General features: G+C 35.2%; 1 protein-coding gene across 4 annotated transcripts in view; it reads left to right on the top strand.

Moving 5' to 3' along the window:
• Nucleotides 1-2,033: 2,033 nt before the first annotated feature.
• The window catches only part of LOC131046192 (sulfhydryl oxidase 1), a 94,450-nt gene continuing 73,499 nt past the window's right edge, over nucleotides 2,034-22,984 (top strand). For 2 of the 4 annotated variants that reach the window (XM_057979864.2, XM_057979863.2), the window contains exons 1-3: nucleotides 2,035-2,699; nucleotides 14,189-14,213; nucleotides 14,313-14,405. In XM_057979864.2, coding sequence (XP_057835847.2) covers nucleotides 2,449-2,699; nucleotides 14,189-14,213; nucleotides 14,313-14,405 — 369 coding nt within the window. In that variant the 5' untranslated portion in view covers nucleotides 2,035-2,448. Of the gene's footprint in view, nucleotides 2,700-14,188; nucleotides 14,214-14,312; nucleotides 14,406-22,984 lie in introns of all 4 variants that reach the window. The other 2 variants (XM_057979866.2, XM_057979865.2) reach the window with 2 other exon arrangements.

The following is a 22,984-nucleotide window of genomic DNA, read 5'->3' as shown; positions in this document are numbered from 1 at the left end:
TAATTGTAAGGACAACTAAAAAATTACATTTTTCACTAACTAATGCATGATTTTATTGTAATACTCACGTGGCCATACATGAAGTAAAAACCCTAGATTAAGTATATAAAATTATTTTACTAAACATTAACTTAAATCCTCAAATTTTATTCTCATGCAAAATTAATAGATCCACATACAAACCCTTCACCTAACAATTCTCAATTGCAAAGCTTCAACACACTCTCTAGCATCAATTCCAACCTATGCCACACAAAATCAGTATGAATTTAACAAAGAAATAGAATACAAATAATGAACAATGAATCTTTTCATTGTCAATTCGAGAAAGATAATTGTAAAACATAGGAATAATAAAACCTCTCAAAATTCTCGCTTATTACAAAAAATGCTAATACATACCCAATGCACGCCAAAAGTTCACCAATTCTCAAATGAATCGTTTCAAAAATAGCATTAAAATGGAGCTATCAAGAAATTTAATAAGCCATAGGGATTTTGAGGAAAACTCAAAATTAATGAAATCTTTAGCGGCACAAGTCATTCAGTGGATGAAATTGTAGCTCCTAGCTTACTTTGTAGATCCACTTTCATTGCACACTTTGTCAAAGGCAATTTCCATTATCAAAATAGCAGAACGTGCACCAAAAGGTTTGGCTTTTTGGGTTTCATTAAACCGTGATCGATAAAATATTTCATTACTAAATTTTATTTGTTGCATGTAACCTCATTCTACAACGAAACCACATAATTGCATGTTCATTCCCTTATCACATTTTTTTCAGAAACTTTTTCGTAAGTTCAACAACAAAACTATTTTTACTATTTGTTCAACAACTTTCATGTTTTGTCACCAGTGAATTCATATGATTGACTAAACATAAATTAAATATCAAATGATCGATGGTGGCAATTCAATTAATTCCCTAAATGTAGATGAAAGTGTGTACATAAATCTAGCCTGAAAATTTCTAAAACAAAAATGGTAGACAAATACAAATGATTCACTCCATTAATTCCAATAAAGCCCAAACTCTAGTTCAATCTTGCAATTTATAATGAAAAGTCTAAAAGAAAACCATGGAATGAAGCTACTAATCTGCAATATTAATCAATTGCACACCAAACCATGAATTGTTTATATTTTCCATTGATTGAATAACCTGAAAGCATAATTTCAATAGGCTACCATACTAAACATTAACTCCTTTAGTTGCTGTATAGTCAATCCATTCTGCAGTATTCTCAACATCAACTCTTCTCAATAAAACCTACAACTTTCTAGCTCAGTAGAATAACATAGAAGAATATTATCAACTGTATGTTTTAGGTATCCTAAGTATTCAATTTGCATTCCATCCAAATGATTTAGCGATTAATGCATTCAAATGAAATGATAACAAATAACAATCTTATCTACCAACAATGAAACAATTTTTTTTATGAGTGGTAACAATCTTATCTGTCAACAGTGAAAAGATTTTTTATGGAATGATAAAAGATTTTTTATGGAATGATAACAATTTGATCTGTGAGTGATTTTGTTTTATGGAACATGATAAAAATCTGATCCGTGAGTGATTTTTTTTTATGGAACATGATAACAATCTTATCTCCCAACATTGAAAAAAATCTTGTTTGCCTAAAAGTCATTCGACAGATTTTTTGGCACCTAAAAGTTGTTCCTGAAAATGGTTTAATGATAGACTAAGGTTATTTTAAGATGTGAGACAGATTGATGACAAATTATAGATTGACAAATCTACAATAAAAACCTAGTCTTTATTTTCATTGATTAATAAAAATAGACTTAAACAAAATATTTTGTGTTAAAAATAAAATTCTAATATACTTTATTAAATAAGATTAATACTTTAATATATTAATTTACATATGATGTCTTGTACAAAACCATTACACCTCTCTCCAATAGAAATGGTAGTATACTATATTTAGAAAGATCTCTCCCGTGGGTCTCTGATTTAGACAAAACAAAAACAATTAAACTATATTTAGAAAGGCCTCTCCCGTAGGTCTCTGATTTAGGTAAAAAATCCAACTAAAAAGAAACAAGAAGAAAAACAAGGAAACCGGAATTAAATTCTAAAGATTCTTCCAAATGGCCGCATGTATCGCCGGTCAACTAAATGGAAGGTCTCGAGCTCGATTCGTAGCAAATCTGAGGATTTATTAAAATGAAAAGACGTAAAATGCGACCATTCTTCGTACCTGCAACTACAGTTAATCATTAATTTAGTTAACGAACATTCTGCTGAAATATAAACAGATCGCAGTTCCCGTAGGGACTTTTGAAGGCTTTTTGTATGTATTTGCGAATTTAAATCCCCGTTTCAGGGTTCTCAATGTGCAAATACATTTGCACGAAATCCTTCTGACACATCGAATGGTAGCAGCAAACGCCGTTAAAAAGCCGGCCGAGAAGAGACAATGGATCCGATGTTGTATGAAAGGCGTACCAGATTTCCAGGGGTTTTTATCTTGTTTATGGTTTTGGTAAGCCTTGGAACAGTGGGGGCACAGGGACAAGAATGGGCTGGGCGAGCTTTGATGGCGCGGAAAATTGACGAGCCCGCCCAAGGCGATGTTGATGCTGCCGTTGAATTGAAGAAGGACGATTTTAATAGAACTCTGTCGGTGGCTCCGTCCTCCTGGACAATTGTAGAGTTTTTCGCACATTGGTGAGCCAATTTGCTATTTCTGTCTTTCTGCCAAAGTTTTCACACATATATGGAGCAACTGTATCAGGACGCTATTATTTTTTGGTATTGTAAATTGTCCTTTTAATTTTTGTTTGGTGATTTCATCCCTTTTAATTTTGGTTTGGTAAGTTACCCCATTTTTAATAACGGCGAGATCTTGGAGCCGAGGATCAGATATAGTAATTTAATGGCACGCTCAGAGGTCAAAAACATCTTCCCGCTTATTATATTCGTCCAGGGTCAAACCCGGCTGCTAGAGTAGCTGTGAGATCATATTGCGGTCTGCCGCTCCAATTGCATGCTATTGTTATTTTCACATCCAGGATGAATGCTGTCGCACCAGCTTTGGGAATTCTCCAACCATAGACAAGTGCGGAAGAGTTCACCATTCAGAAATACCTTTCGTACCTGCAAACTGTAAAAGTCAATACTGTCAGCTCCGCCTTCCTGGCAAAAGGGTTTTCCTGATCTGTTTCATGTTGTCAGCACCGTGGTATTGAGACTCACGAGTTGGCCCATAGAGAGGGCAAGACCTCTTGTAGAAATTGCCGAATTATGGAGGGTCAAAGCCTATTCAAAAGCGATTCAGTATTGATGAAAATACCTTAAAAATTGAGTCCTCTATGCCCAAATCCCATTTGTATTTTTCTGTCTTGTGAGTGCTACAAACAGAAATTTAGATGTTCAAATGAGGGAGGGTAGCAGTTGAACAACTTTAAGGTTTATTTCTTTTTATTTTTGGTTGTTTAATTATTGTGTGCAAAGTCTCCCAAGTTAGTCGGTATTGACCCAGTACTGAGACTCATGAGTTGGCCCATAGTTGGAGTTGCCCACAAAAAGGGCCAAAACTAAAAATCACTAAAAATTAGGTCCTCTATGCTCCTAATCATTTTTTTTCTCTTGTGAGTTATGCAAAAAGAATTTTAGATGTTCAAATGAGGGAGAGTAGAAGTTTAGCAGCGACAAGGTTTATTTCTTTTTATTTATGGTTGTTTCTCCCAAGTTGAGTCTATTGGACTTGCTATGTTTCACTTGGTTTGGAACTTGGGAAGGTTTCATTTTCTTAATACACGCTAGAATTAAAATCAGGGTTGGATTACCTTATCTTGTACCTTTGTGAAGAAAATTCATAAATTTAGTAATTGATTTCATCCTAATTATAATTGTCTATCTTGTGTCTAAAGAAGAAATTGGGAGTATGTATTGAAAAAGAAATTATAATTAAAATCAGTTATTTTGAATTTAATGGGGAACTCTCAAGATAGGTCAGCATCTTTTCGTTTCACCTGTAATGTGCTATTGAGTCTTTCCTGGCTTCATTTCACTATTATGTCTTTTCTCCTGTTTTATTTTGCTCATAAATTATTTGATTGATTGAAACGGTAATTGCATATGGGCAGTTTACTATTGTTTTGGATCTGTGTTTTGATCATGGCCATTTTGCACTTCCTGTTAAACTAGAATTTATTAATGCATCAAGGATTTTAAATCTGGGTGACACCCTTATTAATGTATCCATTGTTAGAAAATGAAGGTAAACTGCTTCAATATGGAAATCTGAAAATGTGTTGCAAATCTATAACTTGTATGATACCAATGGAGATTTAAGTCAGTAACATAGGAAATTCTCACAACACAATGATTACATGGAGAAAAACTCTCTCCAGTAAGAAAATGCCACAGGAAAGAGGTTGAGTCTGTATTGTCTTGTGAAAAGATTACAAGACTTTCAGTTCCGTCAATCCTACAACCTATCTGACAGCATTTGTCTACTTATGCAACTTCTCATTCTGTCTCTTTCTCAAGTCCTTAATATAGGCCCAAAATTCCACTATAAAGCATTACCATGGTTCAAAAGAATTCCAAGATACCATGGTAAAAATTCATATGATCCTTACATGCTAAACATAATTTCTTACATATGTAATATCCCCTTTCTGAAATAGGATATCAAATGCGCTTACTCATTCTATATATCCCATGAACTTAAGCATTCAATGGGATTCCCCTGTTGATTTTAGCGATCAGATTTAGATATAACTTAGAAATAACACAAAGCAATCACACAAAAGAGACAAGACACCAAGAATACCCTGGGAAAACCTCCCTCTTGGAGGAAAAACCCAGCATCAAGTCCAGATCAAAATCCTTTAATCATGAGCAAATTGCAAGTACAATGAAGATCAGATCACTTATCTGATTAAGTCATCAACCTAGGGCAGAGCTTTGCCCAATCTAAATCACTGATATGCAGGCCCTAATTCGCTGATCCCACAAGTAGGGTTTCGGCACCACAGAAGAGGATGATCACTGCTCTTAAATTAGTGAGTTAGACAACTCAATATCGCCCAACATAGTCGCCCATAATTGGCACAAGTCTGCTCCACAATGGTGATCAGATTCGGGTCTGGAATGGAGCTCAGAATGATCAATAGTTCGCCCAGATATAAGGTAGATTCACAGCTCAAATTCCATACTAATTCGCCCAGCCACAAGAACAGAAATTCGGCAGAGTATATGAGGTTTGGATGCCCTAGGACAGATTTGCACTCCTAGATCAGATTCGCTTCAACAAGAAACCAATTCGCTGAAGTTCGCCCACCCTTGATGAATATCCTTTTGCTGATGATGATGATTGCAGCTGGAAGCAGATCACATAAGGTAGAGAGATATATATTCGCTTGTAATTGATAATTTGTGATCCTCAAATCATCTTACTTATATATGAATTCATGTCAACAATAAACCTTGGTCGGCCTTGCATATTCTGGCGCCAAGATATAATTTTGAATTTACAAGTTACATATGGGTCAGGACCCATATACAATACACAAGTTAAATCAATTGCCCAAATAGGGCTTGCCCTTTTTATTACAAGTTACAAGTATTGTAATCACTTAAGTTATTACAATATATATATTTGCCATCAAATAATTCGAACTAGCTATTTAATTTCAACATCCCCTAGTGGATTGTAGTCACTAGCTCTATAGGTTCTCTCCTTATTTTTTTTTTTTTTATAAAAGTGGCAGAGCCACGAAATTTATTAATTAAGAATGAAGATTTACAGAGCTTGGTTCAGGTGGGCATACCGGCGGGAAAGAACCAGGAAGAAAACCCCCAGTTGTAGCCCGAGTAACAAGAGTGAATTATCATAAAGAACTACCCCACCCTCACCCATGATAATCCACAATCCTTTTGACAAAATACATCGAAACAAGTTATATTCCACCCAATAAAGCCCTTATACATCCAAATAAAACCCAGGGGAGAAAGGGGAGAAAGAATAGGGACCAGAATAGGTTGTAACTGAGGAGGAAGGATGGTCCAGGTCTCTGATACCAATCGTAATTGTAGAAATAGAAATCATAACCGCAGCATCATCCGTGGAAAGCAATGTAGAATCCGCACTACTATCCAATTCCGATCCAGTAATCCCTGCATACCTTCTGACTAAGATCATTGTTAGCAGATGTGCACACCCAAGAGTCACAAAAATCAAACAATATAGAAATGAATGTGATATGAAGCCTCAAAAAATAAAACATCCATAGCATTTGAATAAGAGTATAGGAGGAACCAAGAATGTCACCAAACACAAATTAAACAGGACGATCTGTACTGTTGTAGTCCCAGTGTCTAACGTGAACTTGACAAAGTTAAATGGCAATACCAAAGTCCATATCCCAGAAAAGGAGAGACCTCCACTGAAAACTTATGAGGGGAAAGAGTGAGAATAAAAGCCATACCTATATACTTTTGATAAATAAAATCGTCCTTCCCCAACAAATTAAAATTAAATCAGATGTAAGAGATGACTCACATCTACTTCCTACTGCAAAACAGGGTCATCAATAGCTTTATTTGCCAAAAAACTTGCTAACATGTTTGCTTCTCGAAAACAGTGTTTGATTTCGAAGGATTGAAAAGATGTGAGCTTATTCAAAACCATATCTAATCTATACCTTAGCTTCCAAGATGAAGTCTGTCTTGAGGAGACAATGTTAAAAACCACCATTGAGTCCCCTTCAACAATAATGTTAGGAATATTCATGAAAGTGGCAAGGGTGAGACCATGAAGGAGGGCTTCAATCTCCGCAACATTATTGGAATTCTCCCCGTATTTTGTTACTTTGAAGGTTGAATTTGTATTTTGTATTTTGTAATTGATTTCTAGGTTCAAACTATGAACTTACAAACGAAAAGGATAATATAGTAATGTACCATGTATTATAATTTTAGCAAGATTAAGATTAATGAACAAAATCCATATTTCATCTCTTACACTCTTTTTTTTGCTCCACGAAATTTATTTAGAAAACGGCGTTTTATTCTCTATTTTCATTTTTTGTGTTTTATAAACTCTCAAGGTTTCACTGACTAATTGAGAATTTTTGGTTTACCAAGTCAATCAACCCTGAGAAAGATTTTTCCTACCATGGGGACTGGTGCGAATTATTCACTGAGCTACCAGTTCACGAATTCCATGTCTTTCCCATATATCAACTTATTGAGAAAGACATCACACATTACTTTGTGCTCTTGGCCAGCTATTGGTGTCAGGTTGTGAATGTAGTGTGTTTGCACGGTGAAATATATAGTATATACCCACATCTATAAAGACCAATTTATTTTGATTATCATCTTTTCACCATGAAAAAGCAAAAAATTCGTTACAGGTCTGTTTTGAGTTGTAAGAGAAAGAGGCATATAAGATTTGTTGTTGAGGGTTAATTTTAGAATTTTACCATTGTCAGGGATGGCAGAGTGCTTCTACATTCCACTACTACGGTAAATCTGACAACTCCCTTTGTTTGAGTGTGTTGTGGCCATCTGAAAGTCAAGCCAATTAGTAAGTTTAACTTGAGACTATTTTCAAGTTGCTGTTTTGTGGCACCATTTTGCAAGGACAGTTCAGTTGGGCAATAAAGACTGTGTGAAACTGCTTCCTTTGATTAGTTTTGGTGTTGAACATTTGTCCTAATTAGCCAGTTTTGTAATGTCCCTTTTCGTAAATCCCCTAATTTGCCCGAAAATTAAATTCCCAAGGAAGTAGGGAATGGAATAGGGTTAGTGATATCACGTACCAACTTAGATTGCCTTGGTTGAGGCCCTGGAAACATGTTAGATAATCATTGAAAACATAATTGAACAAATCTTTGTTAGAAATAATAAGCAAAACATAGATCTCATTACTAGGGCTTAGGAACATTAACTTGATCATAAGACAGATATAACTCATTGATGGAGTTCAACCATAGGGAGGCTAGGATAAAGAGGTATGTTAGGGTGCTTGAATGTTTCTCTACCCTAGGCCCAAGAGGGAATATTCAATCCCTCTTGGTCTCATGTCATCCTTGCCATCCATATGAGGTGGTGTACCTAGTGAGGAATCCCGTAGTCGTTCCCCGCACAATCCTACCTTTATCTTCCACCCTATGATCTGAATTCCTTAATCCCATGGTCAATCATGATAGGGAAGTCAGTGCGACTATAGTACGGTGTCTCAAGAATCCTTCCCTCCTAAGCCGAAGGGCAACACTCATTGTGCCCCCTTGGCCTCATGGGAACATTTAGTCACCACTATGAGGTGGTGTACTTAGGGGAGGACCTCATTGCTGTTTCCCCTACTTGTATCCCCTCTCCTACCCTACTATGATTGATTGTTGCAAAATTGGAAATCATATTATTACTATTGTTCAATATTCATGGTGCTAAATACATAGATGCGGCTATTGTATTAGTGCATAGAGTTTCATGTAGTGAATTGGAGTCAGCGGCATCTTTTACCAGTTCTGGAACAAGATAGATCTTGCATGTTTTGATCTGCTTTCTTGTTCTTCCCTATGCTCTAAGTCAAATGGTCTTTCCTTTATACTTTGTTGGTGAAACTGTGAAAGAGTCACCACTTTTCATAGGGATTGAGGCACCACCTTTCATAAGAATTGAGTCACTGCTTTTCATTGCTACCTTTAAGAATAATATATTATTCTCCAAACTGATCTCCCTTGGATCCCTTCCTCAAATGAACCTAGTCCCCTTTATATCTCCCAATGTGAGGAAGAGGTCACACCTCTTCATCATGTATGCCTTTTCGCAAGAGACACAAACTTTCACAATTAGCACCCTTCTGAAAGAGTGCAGCCACTTCCTTATCTACTTCCCTTTTCTTTTTTCATTAATCTTTCTTTGATTTAAATGCTCCCTTCCTTCTTCTTTCTCTCTCCTCCCCCTCTCAAATGAGGTTCTCTTCTCCCTTATATATCTCATGTTTGCGGGAGTCGCAACTTTTCATTTCATGTTTTTTGACCATTCATTAACTTAATTAAATTTTAATTATATTTAATTATATTCTTTTATATTTTATTTTTATTCTTTTTTTTTTTTTTTTTTTTTTGATTATTTATTGTTATATTATATTTCAAAGTGGGCACATTACAAGTTTCTTCTTACATTCTTTAGGATGATATTTGACACATCTATTTGAGAAGCACATCCATGGATATCACCAACAAAGTTGAATGTTAGAATTTTTGTGTGTATTTGGGCATATGACCTCAAGTTAGGTGGCACTTGTGCTTAGCGTTGCAATTTCCAATTTAATAGCCATGGCATGAAATGCATCCATGTAATCTTGGATAGGCCGGCCAGACAATTGGTGCAACTATTGCCATTTAATACACCGGTAATCACAAAGTTTAACGAAATTTTTCTCAGGTATTTCCTTGAAATGGTTTTAATCTTCACACGTTTGGTGATGCCTCACCAATTCATGGTTAGTTTTCTACCCAATAGTGAAATGGTTGAAAAAGAAGAAAGCTTAAAAAATTCAAATTTCTTATATCAAATCAATCTTTTCTTCAAACTAAAGAACATCAATGTTAACTTAAGACTTCTATCAAGTAGCAAATATATAATTCCCTCGAAGCTATGATGGCTCAAAAGTAGAAGCATTTGAAATTCCCAATTTTAAAGTACACCTACAGAGATTAACTACAAAGGTCAAGTGAATTGGATTTAGTTGCTATCCAAGACTATGAACAACAAGATGGGGTTAGGCCCATTTTCTGACTCTAAATGGCTTATGAGGAGCAAGATGGGGTTAGGCCCACTTTCTGGCTGTAAATGGCTTATGAATAGAAAGATGTGGTTAGGCCCACTTTCTGGCTCTAAATGGGTTATGAGCAGCAAGATGGGGTTGGGCCCACTTTCTGGCTCAAATGGGTTATGAGCAGCAAGATGGGGTTAGGCCCACTTTCTGGCTCTAAATGGCTTATGAGCAGCAAGATGGGGTTAGGCCCACTTTTTTGGCTCTAAATGGCTTATGAACAACAAGATGGGGTTAGGACCTAATGCTTCCTCCTCCAAATCCCAATGTATTGGAGTACTAGGGTAAATCTATGGATGCATTCTAGTCAAAGAGAAGGAATCTAACAATTCATGTTATTATGTGTATGCTTCGTGTCTGCATATGTTCATGTGTTTACTTCGTGTTTTATGTGTATGCTTCATGTTTGGTTCATACCTGATGTGTTTCCTACTTGTCTACTCCACGTGTGTCTATGATTACATTATGCTTAACAATTCCCAAAGAGATATGAATTTATATGCAAAAGAACATTGCGTCTAAGGTCATAAATGTGTGTCATGCTTCTAATCCTCATCCTAATATATAAGTTCTTTCTTTAACATCAAGAGATATCTACGATATGACACAAACATTGAGACAACCTAATTGAACTGATGAGAAACAAGGATGAGGGAAACTTAAAAACCTTGCCAACTCTAGATATTGTTGTTATGAGTCTTAGCTCAAAATTGCAACTAGGGTAACATCAGAGTTGCACAGCAGAAGCTAATTACACCACAAACTCTAAGGTTGATTTAAGATGCTTCACATTGGCAAAGAATTCAGTTGATAAGATTAAAACTGACATTGCTTGAGGACAAACAATCTTGGGCGGGGTGGAGTGTAATGCCCCTTTTCTGAAATGGGATTTAATAATAAATAATAATAATAAAATTAAAATATAAAAATAAACAATAATACAATATAATATAATATAACCACAAGTTAATTAAGTTTAATGAAAGGTCAAGAGGCATGCCATGAAGAGTTGTGTCTCCCTCAAATGTAAGAATATAACAGGAAAGAACAAATCATTTGGGGGAGGATCAAGTATGGAAATTTGGATAATAAATCAGAAAAAAGTAAAGAGAATAATAAAAGATTAAATTATATATAACACCAACAGTAGCAATCCATTTGTGAGGGGATGTATCCCTTGTGAATGGTATGATTTTAGTGAAAGGATGTGACTTTCCCCCACTAAAAATGAAGATATAAAAAGGGGGAAGCACATCATTGTGGAAGGAAGGAAGCATAGGAAAATGCATGGGGAAAGCCGAAAATTCGAAAGAAAAGAAGAAATCGAATAGGTAAGTCTATTTGTGGAGATTGAATAGCTAGGTAATCAGATCTGATTGAATTAAAGCAGAAATAGCAGATCAACAAATGAAATTATAAAATAAGAGATTCTGAGATCTGAGTTGGATAAAGAATGATAGTCTGATTTGGAAGATAAAGATAGTTCTGATCTGCAAGAAGAATATCTAAGAAAAGAGAAAGGAATTCAATAAACCTGGATGAAGCAGAGATCTGATATAAGTGAATTAGGTCATACAACCATTGTGTATCATACAAGTAATTGGTTAATTTCAAATAGGGGACATTACAACATGCCTTTTACAGCGCTTACAATTTGTTCATAACTGACTGAAAACAATCCCACTAATTTAGGCGCTTAGTTTGTCATAGATTCCCTATAAATTAGGGGTGCTCTTAAGTTGTCATAGACTAATAATAACTATGCAAAGATTCTTTTAGTTTGTCATAGCTCTCCCAGACATTAGCTAACCATCATTGACGTTAACATCAGCTAAACATTAGTTAAATAATTTTCCTTTATCAGTTAGTTGTATTAAAATATTTAGCTTCATTGTCATTTCATCCACAAGCTTGTAGAAGATGGATCAGTACAGTTGCAGTATGTTCCACTGAGGATCAGACTGCAGACATCCTCACCAAGTCTTTGAGCCCGGACAAGTTTGTAAAATTTAGGGGGCAACTTGGTGTAGTTGATAGGATGACCATTAAGGGAGGGTATTAAAGTATTTAATAAGCTATTTAATGGTCATATAATGTATTTTATTAGTTTCTAGTTAGATTAGATAGTTTCTAATTCTGTTTAGTTTACTATTGTTTCTTTTAGAATCATCGTCCTGTAACTGGCTATATGGACTTCGCCATTTCATTAATCAAATCATCCAATTACCAAGACAATTTGGACCCACATGAGTGCATACACAAATAATGACGTGGAATAATTAAATATATAGAATTGACAAGGTGGATGACACCGTAACTTTAACATCCCATATCATGTAAGTCAATCTATAGTTTTGCATAGGGAACATCAAGTCTTTCTGGGGCTACTTAAAAATCTTCTGTAGTCTGACTAAATGGTTTTCTTATACTATACTTCTATATTTTAGAATATTTATATACAAACAATAAAGAGGATTTTATTGCCTCTTATATTGAGAAGAAAAAAATGCATGTAGGTTTAAGCTCCCAATTTTAATATTGCAGGAAGACTTATGGGATGCTTATTCTGATAAAGAAAGTTCTTGTTATTTGTGGCACCGGCAACACAAAGATTAAATAAAGTTGAGATGGATAGGAGTAAAATATGGTACGGTTAAAGGTTTTGGTGTTCCATTTTGCTAGCTTGAAGTAAACATTTCCATCTGCCATCCATCTATTCAAATAGTAGAAGTATAGTATCGAAAAGCTGTAACATGGACAAAATATAAATTTTCATTTTTTCCTTCGGCTTGATCAGAATGAGTAATTGTTTTGTCACTGCCCTAAAATCAAAGCAGGCAAGGAAACTGTACAAAATAAATAAATCAAAATTAATATGACATTTAAAAAAAACTATACCACAATTTTATCATATGGAACCCTTGTTTCCTTGAAATAGAATATTTGTTTTTGTTATCTGGTTTCCTTGTACCATGTTTTTTCATTTAAAGGTGTTTTTCATTTTGTTGAACCTCTTGTTTCTCATTCATTCTTTTATGGATGTGAGTTATAATGATCTGAAGCTACTACTTAACCTGCTGTTCTTAAGAGAAAAAGATCCGTTCACCAAATATTAGGTTATGTTGAATGCAACTCGAACTGCATAAATGACAGGTCATGCCAGCATTTATAGATCGTAAGTTTCTGCATGTGAAATATTACTATCTACCTCCCGTTGCCATAATGTACTTCTGATGAACAATACATTTATAAGCTGATTGCCCCTGTTTTCGCATATGTCAACAATTATAAACTTTTAGTCTCAATATTAAAAAACTGCTTGCAATGAAAACGGTATCATTCTCGTCATGGAAAAATGCTGAAGCAGTTTTTCTTCAAAGATCCATTTTAAAATACTTGTGTATATATCATACTGTGTAGCATTCAGGATATTTTGCAACTTTCAAGATAAAATTTGAAAATTCCTAGTTAGATTACAATAATGTTAGAGTGCATTTTTAATTAAATTCTCAAGAACAAGAGAAGTGACTTGAGCATACTCAAGTACTTAGGTGCTTCTTACTGTTTTATACTGAATGAAATAGTTTGTTAATCAAAGCACAAAATTTTGGTAGTTAAGTTTCATCATCCCATTATATCAGGAGGGCTTTAATTGTTGACTTTGCTGGGTGATTTAAAAGTTGATGAACCATGATGAAAATTCAAATCATCTGTATTCCTTGATCTTTATAGATGATAAAAGAAAAGAATGACCTAATATATTGTCCTTGGCGGAGATAAATTCATTTTCATCCATAGCTTCTATGCCAATCATATGAATACATTATTGATTTGTAAGAGCGCACAATCAATTTCCTAATGGATTAAGGCAGTTTTTTACTAATTATAAAATCCAACTCACTGTCCAACTTGGGAGCATAGTCAACTCACAGAGAAGCCATGGAGAGTTAAGCCTTATGTCATAATTCACTACTTCACAGTAGACATATATCAAATCCATCTAAATCAAATATCCACCTTGGTATTATTAGGGATGTTGTGAAATGCAATGTTGGACCTTTACTTACTGTTTTTAATATTACTTTTCTGTCTTCTATTTCTTCTATATGAAAGTCTTGTACGATGATGCTTTTAAAAATTAGCAATACTTATTCTGTTTTTTTGTGAAAACCGAGGCATCTTTAGTAAGATTGAAAGCGCTATGAATTTAAACCAGACTCATTTTATGAGCAAGTCTATGCAATTTTGTGGTTTACTGCCCTAAATGCTGTCTTCTGTGTTATACTTCTTCTAAGGGTTCTGTTAATAATAAAATATGCTCTATAGAAATCTGAAATTGTGTTTTTCAATTGGAATGCAGGTGTCCTGCATGTCGGAACTACAAGGTAAATTGATTGAAATGTATGAATGGCTCTTTTATCATTGTTGATTCAAATACAGGTTTCAAATGAGTTTCTAACTAATTTACATCTGTGATGTTATAGCCTCATTATGAAAAAGTTGCCAGGCTTTTTAATGGACCTAATTCTGCACATCCTGGTATCGTTTTTATGACGAAGGTTGATTGTGCATTGAAGGTATATTATCTTGACACTTATGAAGTTCATAGGGGCACATATGAGATTGCTCTGCAGCTGGCAAAACTCAAAATTACAAGTTTAATATGTTTGTTATAAAGAAGTATGAAGGAGATAATTGCATAACCTGCAGCTTTATAGATCTCACATTGACAAATCTAAAGCATTGTATACATGTTGTTTTCAAAGTATGATATGTAATTGCATTAAAGCCATGATATTCCACAGTCCATTAAAGTGAAATAGAGTGCTTCTGGTAGAAAACCATGTAAGAATTTTTGTATCAATGTTTTGGATCACACTCCATGATCTATCATCAGGATGAAGAAAGCAATATGATGATGATGATGTATCGATTTGTATTTTGCTTTCCTCATCCTAATGATCGATCATGGAGTGTGATCTGAAATGTTGATATTAAAATTCTTATACAGTTTCCTACCAGAAGAACTCTAATTCAATTTTAATTGCATGTATATATAGCAAAATCTAGTATGTTGTGAGTTATTTCTACAGGCTGTTATGTTTCAAGTTTTGGATGAAATAGTCTTGATGTGTCATTAGTAAGAAGTTAAAGAGCATGCTGCTAATTGACAATGACAGTTTACGATAATAAATGGACGTGGAGCATTAAATTGTGATTTAACATTTTGTGTCATAGACGAATACACATGCAACATGTCAACTTTAATAAACGTTGAAAAATTTCTTGCTGCATAAATGGAAAACAGTTTTCAAAACAAAGGATTTCAGGGTAAGTTTTGTTTAAAAAAACGGGATCTCTCAAAATGGTCTTGGTTCCCAAGCATAATCTTATATGATGAAAGATTTAAATTTATTTCCAAAGAAAATGGAGTTACAAAAACCTTAAGTATGGTTGTGGGAAAAGTTTCATGTACTGGTGTAGAATTTAGCTCACTTATATTAGGCTTATATATTTGCTTTTGATAATGAAGCAGAAGATTAGAGGGGATTCTAGCACGATCCCAAATCTACCAAAAATTACATGGTTCAAATGCCTTGTCTCCAAAACGTAGACATTGTGTAGAATTATAGGGTCAACAAGATTCTTGTAGACAAGCTGAAGGTAGTCAGGCTGAATAATGGTTTCATTTACAATATGTAAGAATTGCTCTACTTAAAAAAATGAACCTGACCTAAGCTGTTGTAGTGTTTAGGCATCCAAGTGACTTGAATGTATTTTCAGTTATATCCTCTCCAACAGCCATGTATTTAAAGCAAATTAATATAAAAGTGCAACCACTGAGGGGGTTTTAGCCTCATTTTCTCAACCAGAATATTTATGCGAATTACTAAATCATCTCATTAAACAGGGTAATAGAAAAATTCTTTGCACACATAGCATCGTTTAGCCTTAAAGCTTGGCATTTCTTCCTGATAACTCAGTTTAGAAATACGAAGGCCATGTACCTACTTTGCTCAAATATAATTCGAGCGGTAACAAAGGAACAAAAATCACCCAAAGTAAAGCTGTAAGCCTATATAGAGCTATAATCATAGCAAGCCAGCATTCTAGATTCAGTTGTACTACTTAGAAGCCATAATGTACTATCATAGGAACAAATTGACAAAAACCTTGTTCACAGATCCTGTTCTTGAGCCTCAATATTTGGTGGAAGCCTCCACTCTTGGAATGTTCTGGTCCAAAATGGATCTTCATGGAACCAAATAAGCAATTGATATGTGCTTGCGAAACACTAATTCGAACACCTCACAATATGCAAATGGCTGAAAAATTCACACACATTAATTCTCGCTGTGCCTAGAATGAAATCACATGCAAATCGTTTATAACCACATACAAGTCTTCTATTATAGCATGCAATCACATGCAAATCTTCTTCAAATAAAGAAAAAAATCCTCCCACTTTGCCCTGGAAAGAGCTCTGATATTAGATGTTATGAACAATAAGAGAAACCCTCCAAATAATAAAATAGAGATCTCACAAACAATAATATAAATACTCAAATATATTTAGAATATAAATCAAACCCTTGAGGTAGGACAAAACCTTACAACTCTTCTTATTGTTAGAAAGACACCCCACACCATATCTCAATATGAGATCTATACAATATTCTTCACTCCTCATATGCGGTTCTTGCTTTTATTATATACTACTCAACTACCTACCACTACCACCTACCCCATGTGTGGGATAAATACTTTAATTCTAATTAAATTGATACATTGTTTATTACTACTTTATAAACTATAATACTATATCTTTAACTACAATACACAAATCTGTAGAAACTCTTATCGACTTCTAATTTGTATTTTGGATTAATATATTCCAAGCTCATAACTGTCTTAAAATTATGGCTGTGGAAATTCCTGATATGCCTTTCTAGGCTAGCCCATATATTAGCAACCATGTTCAATTTATTTGTACTTTTACAGGAATGGAGGGACGAGTCTAATCAAATTTCGCCTTTTGATAGGTTTCCTTATCTGTAAGGCATCAAGTTTTCACTTGTATCTTCCTTTCGTTCTCATTGATAGTAAATACTAGATTGGAGTTGGAGAAATAATAAATCAATAGGAACTCTAATAAGAATGAGTAAAGCTTACCAAAGCACTATCTCCTGGTCATTTAGAGTGATTTAATGCCTATAGGGTGTGTATGGTGTCTAGGATGAACTAGCCCAGCTCCTAGCAATTGAAACTAGTCTCAACAACTTCAAACACAAGCTTTTTCACAATGTAGTCTTGAAAATTGAACTCAAGAATGCTTATAAAGAGGATTCAAAACCCTTAAATTCTCAAACAAGCATTCACAACCTTTGTCGCAAGTCTATGGCTTTCCAATAACCTCCCATGCATCAAGAATGGAAGATAAACTCCAAAAAGAGGACTTGAGAATGTTTAAACCTTTACGTATTCCACATACTCTCCAAACTATGACAAGTTCTTTGGTTTTTCCAAGGGGAGAATGTGTGTTAACAAGTTCTGCTTGGGGGAGAACACATGTTTGTCTCCTGTAGAAAGAGGTGATTTCAATGTAACCAATTTTTTGGGTTGTTTTGAGGTCCACAACTTTTGTCTAGATATTTGTGGAGATGTCCCATACCATCTAAGATACCCTCTAGAAATCATTGCGTCCCTTAATAAAATTCATTGAAAAGTGATAAAATCCATCAAGTTAATGAACAAGATGGATCCAAAGATAGATAGTAACCAAGATGCTCTAGGCCTTTTTTTGCATCACAAGAAGGCAAACTTTTCAAACTAGCATAACTTGTGAGCTTATTAGATATAAGAGATTTTCTATTTTTATTTTGCATAAAATTTTGCTAGGAATCTAAATTTGTAACCAAAATTAGGTTTTTGTAAGTTTTTTTTTTTAAATTGTGATTTAAGCTCTAGTTTGTAAAACACACTATATATGAAGTGCCAAACTTTTTTTTAAGGAGGTTGTATTGGGGTGTGCTTGTGAATTTGGAAATCTTGTTTTAATCTGCTATTTGTCAATTTTAGTTCTTGCTCCTAATATGGATGAACACCAACCTTCAATCCTCATGCCTTTTAATTTTTTCTCACCAGGAAAAGTAAAATGAAAAAGTTTTTTTTTTTTTTTTTTGGTCGGTACTATAGATTTTTTGTTTTAACATGTGAATAAGAAGTTTACATTACAAAAAGGGCCTAACTTATGCCCAGAATAATACATGCATTCTTGATTGATAGCTGCCTACCCCTATACATAGCATAAACGCTGAAAGAAGAAACTGCACCCTAAACCCCTGATAAGACTTGGACCGCAAAAAACTGGTTTCACCACCCATATCGATTAAACTTTCCTACTAATGTCATGTGTCCATATCAACAGTTAAAATTCTACCCCATGAGAGGGCTAGAATCCGCATCTGTGAAAAAACCAGAGAATCAAAAACTTGCTGAGAGATACTCTCCTATTCAACGGGAGGAGAAAAAAACCTCAGTCGCACAGACCTCAACCCTGAGCTGGTCGCTGTCTCACACTTCGCTGTCTCCTCGGAATGAAGCTCAGATACCATGGCCTCCGAATCTCCCCCGCACGAAGGTGTGTTCTGATAGCTTCCACCATCGAATTCCATTCCGCCCGGATATGACTCAGATAAAGTCTTTGGTTTACCATATTTGGCCATCGCACAAAAGGAACAAACCCCAGCTCTTCCACTGCAATCCCCTTGCAGCTACAATCAATTTTTAAAAAAGGCCCAAAGCATTACAAAATATTTTATTGTTATTTTGTTGGCCTTTACACATTATTAGCCCTAAATTATAAATTTTGATTTGCAAAACAACAAATTTTTAAGCTCCTTTATGGTGTATGGCATTTGCATGTTGTTAGGATTGACTTTACAAAATTTGAAAGCAGTTTTTAGCCATTTCAGTTGGGAAAATAGCATAGTTTTCAAGATAAAATCAGGCAAAACAATTCCTAGGATTTCAAACTCCATTTATGCCCTCTCAAAGTGGTGTTTCAGTCCCAAGATGGTGGCTTTCTATCACAAAAAACAACAGTTTTTAGTTGTTTCTGCAGTAGCAATATTGCAGGTTTGCATCAAATAACAGCAAATATCTTAGTCTTATTGAGGCAGCCTTCTTTTTGATCTCAATACACAGTTAGGAACTTTTTGCTTGTGCCAACCACTAATCCCGAGACAAGGGAGATAGGCTCATTGACTGCACTAGTTCTTTGCATGCTCAGGGTTAGCAGCATACTATGTTTTTGTCATTTTGTAGTTGGAAGTTGTAGCCTTTGGGCATTTTATTGTAAATGTTATGTACTAAGGATCTATAATGTATATGATGAATGCCTTATCAATGTTTTCATACAAATTTTTTAAATTTCCCTATATTTTTAAAAAATTTCAATTTTTTTAATAGCCACTTACTTTGTTGTCCCCAGTTGTCCCCTAAAATAGTGCCCTAAAAGTCCATCTCCAAAATGCCTCTCCCCCTTCTTTGTCCTCCCTATCTCAGAAACTTATTGGAAAATAGCATAAAGGACAATTTTTGACAAATGTGATGAAGCGTTTGAATTTCTCTGTTTAGCAATGTTCCTAGATATAGTCTTGCATAGAGGGTCTAGATCTATTGCAGGGAATCTTTACAATATTGGAAACCTTGATCTGTAAGACTAATATGCTTAGAGGTCAGCAATTGGAAAGCAAGGTGGTTAATCTAATTCTGATAGATTTTGAAAACAAACAAGATTTCATCTCACATTTTTTGAAGTCATTGAAACTTAAATTAGAGGATTGGCATATGATGTAAACTGACTCAGTTTGTGTTTTGTGTCTGCTCTAGATTGGGTCATGCCTACTCAGTCTTTGTTTCTACTTTCTAATCCACTGGGGATGCCTTAGATGTTGCTTTCACAATGCTAAATTTTGATGGGTTTGCTGAGAGACTTACAAGAGAGTGTGACAAGTTGATATGGATGGGGGCTTTTAGTATAAAGTGTTCTAAGTCCCATTCCTTGATTGTGAACTAGTCAGTAAAGGGTTAGAAGGCTTCATGGAATTCAGATAAGAGAATAAAAACTAATCCACAATAAACATATTGACTCACTCATACAAAAGCAATATTTTGCCGTGGTTTTCTCTGGCATAGGTTTCCACAGACATCGTGTGTTCATACGTGCTAGATCTTGCATTTGTGGTTGATTAAGTTTTGAAGTATTGCTATTGTGACTGATCAAGTTTTGAAAAGTAAAAGTTTGTTATTTTACTGATTCACCTCGCCTCTTAGTATAATCGTGCTCTTCAGAGGCCTTGTACAAAAGGAAAACATAACAAGACACTAAATTAGACCAGCCCTTCAAACGGCCCATTTTTTAGCCACAAATTTTACACAAATTCCCAACATGCGTCTTCTCAGTTCTCAATTTTTTAAAATTTGCATGAACTCAAGGTTGAAGAAGATGCAACTCATAAGGCAAGCGAGAAAATCTGTCCCATTGCCAGCCACAGAAGCAATGGTTTCCAGACACATCCAATTATAGGCACCTGAATGGTGTAACCAAGCCAAAAATGGTGCTACCACCCTACCCCAGCAGTCGAGTGACATAATTCTCTCTACACATATAGCAAACACATCCAATTCTTCCCAAGGATGGAAAATGGAAAAGGAAAAACCTATCGTCAAAGTTGTTCCTTATCAGTGCTTTGCTCAAAGGCATCAGAAAGAAGCAGAAGTATATGCCCGAAGACGAGGACAAGAGTCCTTCATAACAGATCCAAGCAACATAACCATTCAGCAGCATCTCTGGTATTAATGGACGTGGAACTTGCCCTGCAGCTGATCTTGTGTCCACCTTCTCAGCAAATTTTGTAATGCAGAAATTTAACATGGAAACTGAAAGGACTAGGCTATTGTTGCTCTGTTAGTTCAGTTTTAGGTTGTAGCCTCTATAGGACTTATTTTCGTCCTCTCTGTTAATTTTACTCATGCTCTCAAGATGCATCTCTACCTATTTGAATCATCCTTGGGCATTAATAAAATTTCTCTCTTTCTCTCCATACATTTCAGACTGTTCACTCTAACCTAGAAAAAAATAATATTGGGTTTTGTATATTAATTTTTGCCTTTTATTTACAAACCTTTACAAATACAGCACTGCCAAAGATAAATATAAATGAGTTACCTTTGGCTTTTGTTCACTCCAGGCCTCTTCCACTGTGATTTCATTGACAACTTGTTATTAGAATATTTAATTATATTTTAGTCACCTATATTTAGTTCCTTGTTTAATGGTCATTTAGCTTTTTCTTTTTAGTTAATTAGCTTTTAAGCTTTATTTAGCGTTTAGCTTTTTCGTAGTTCACTTTAAACGACTTGTTCTTAATTTAGAACGCTGTCTTGTAATCTCTATATTTACGCTTGTATATTGTTGAATAGATTATCCGATTATTGAATCATTTATTCAATTTATTTTTCATGGTATCAGATCATGGAAATTAAAAATTTCGAAAATTTTTGTTATTAAAATTTTTCGAAGTTTTTATTGAAGAGATTTTTTTAAAACTGTTTTTTTTTTTAAAAAGAGCAGATTCTTTTTCTCTTCCTTGGCAGATTTTTTTTTGCAGGTTGAAATTTTTCTTAGGGTTTTTGCAATTTTCGACTAGGGTTTTGAACCTTCAGTTCAAGTCTAAATTTTATTCTGGTTGCAGATTCTTAGTGAGTTTTTTGAGACCTCAACTGGGTCATTGTCAAAATTTTCTGGGTGCATCGTTTTCGGTGTCTCAATTTTTGAGTCGTCGGATCTGCATTCTGTTTCTAGATTCTTGGTGGGTTTTTCGAGAGCTTTTTTGGGTTGGTCTCATATTTTTCTGGGTGCCTCATTTTCCGCACCTCGAATTTTGTGCCAGCAAATTTGTCTTGGAATTTAAAAACAGTTCACAATTTCTGCTATTTCTGTGGACGTTGGGATTTTTGCTGTTTTTTTGGGCACCATTTATGCTGTTTTAAGTGTGCAGAAAATTTTAATTTTTGGGTTTCTTCCAAACCTCGAAATTCGTGCCAGAATTCTCCTATAGGGTTTCAGTTTTTTCAGCAGCTGCTTCTATTCTGATTTTTTTTAAAAATCAGATTCTTTTGTCTCTTGCTTTCCCTTAGTTGACCTTGATCAACCTCGATTTCCGTGATGGCATCATTAACCAACATCATGTTGGAGAGCAGTCAGAAGTTCAATGGGCAGAACTATAATACCTGGAAGTAGCGGATGCTCTCAATTTTTGAGTATCGTTGTCTTGATCAGATTGTTTTGGGCAAGGAATCTCGTCCTACAACAGCAGGTGATGATCAAGACAAATATGATGTGAAGAATCGAGAGGCTGTCATGCTTATCAAGTTATCCATCACAGATGATCAACTCCCTCAGGTTCCTTCAGGTAAAACAGCTAAAGAGATTTGGGATCTCTTAAAGGACCTTCATGAAACGTCCGACAAGAGTCGAGCTTTCTTCTTGAAGAATATGCTGTTTTCTATCATGATGGATGACAAGACATCTATCCAGGCACATCTTACGAAGATCAATGAGATCCGTGACCAGTTGGAAGCTATTGGTCGTACCATGGTGGAAGAGGATATGGTAGTGATCACGCTGAAAAGTCTTCCCCTCTCTTACGAGCATTTCATTGACACGCTCAATATCTCTTCTACTAGTGTTGATTTGAAGTTTCTCGATCTTTGCACCAAGCTTCTACCACAAGATAGATGGAAGCAACAGTTTGGTAGTAACAGTGTCATTGCGGAACAAGCTTTTACTGCCAAGGACAAGGGCAAAGGTGATTACTCACAGCAGAAAGGGCAGCACAACTCTAAGGAGGGGTTCCCACAGAGATTCACATGTCACTATTGTGGTAGATTTGGGCATATCCAGAAGTTCTGCAGAAAGAGGTTGGATGATCAAAAGTCCAACCAGGGAGGGTCTTAGGAGCAAGTACAAGCTCATGTTGCAGATCATTCTGAAGAGAAGAAGGAGTCAACCTTCTATGCTTTTTGATTTTGTCATTGCTTGGGTTTTCTGATTTTTCTCCACAAAAAATCATGGGAGGGTTTTGCTTGA

This window comes from Cryptomeria japonica, chromosome 2, assembly GCF_030272615.1.
Source record: "Cryptomeria japonica chromosome 2, Sugi_1.0, whole genome shotgun sequence".
Taxonomy (NCBI): Eukaryota; Viridiplantae; Streptophyta; class Pinopsida; order Cupressales; family Cupressaceae; genus Cryptomeria; species Cryptomeria japonica.
Note: the sequence above shows the minus strand (reverse complement) of the source record. Positions and strands in the feature narration are given on the sequence as shown.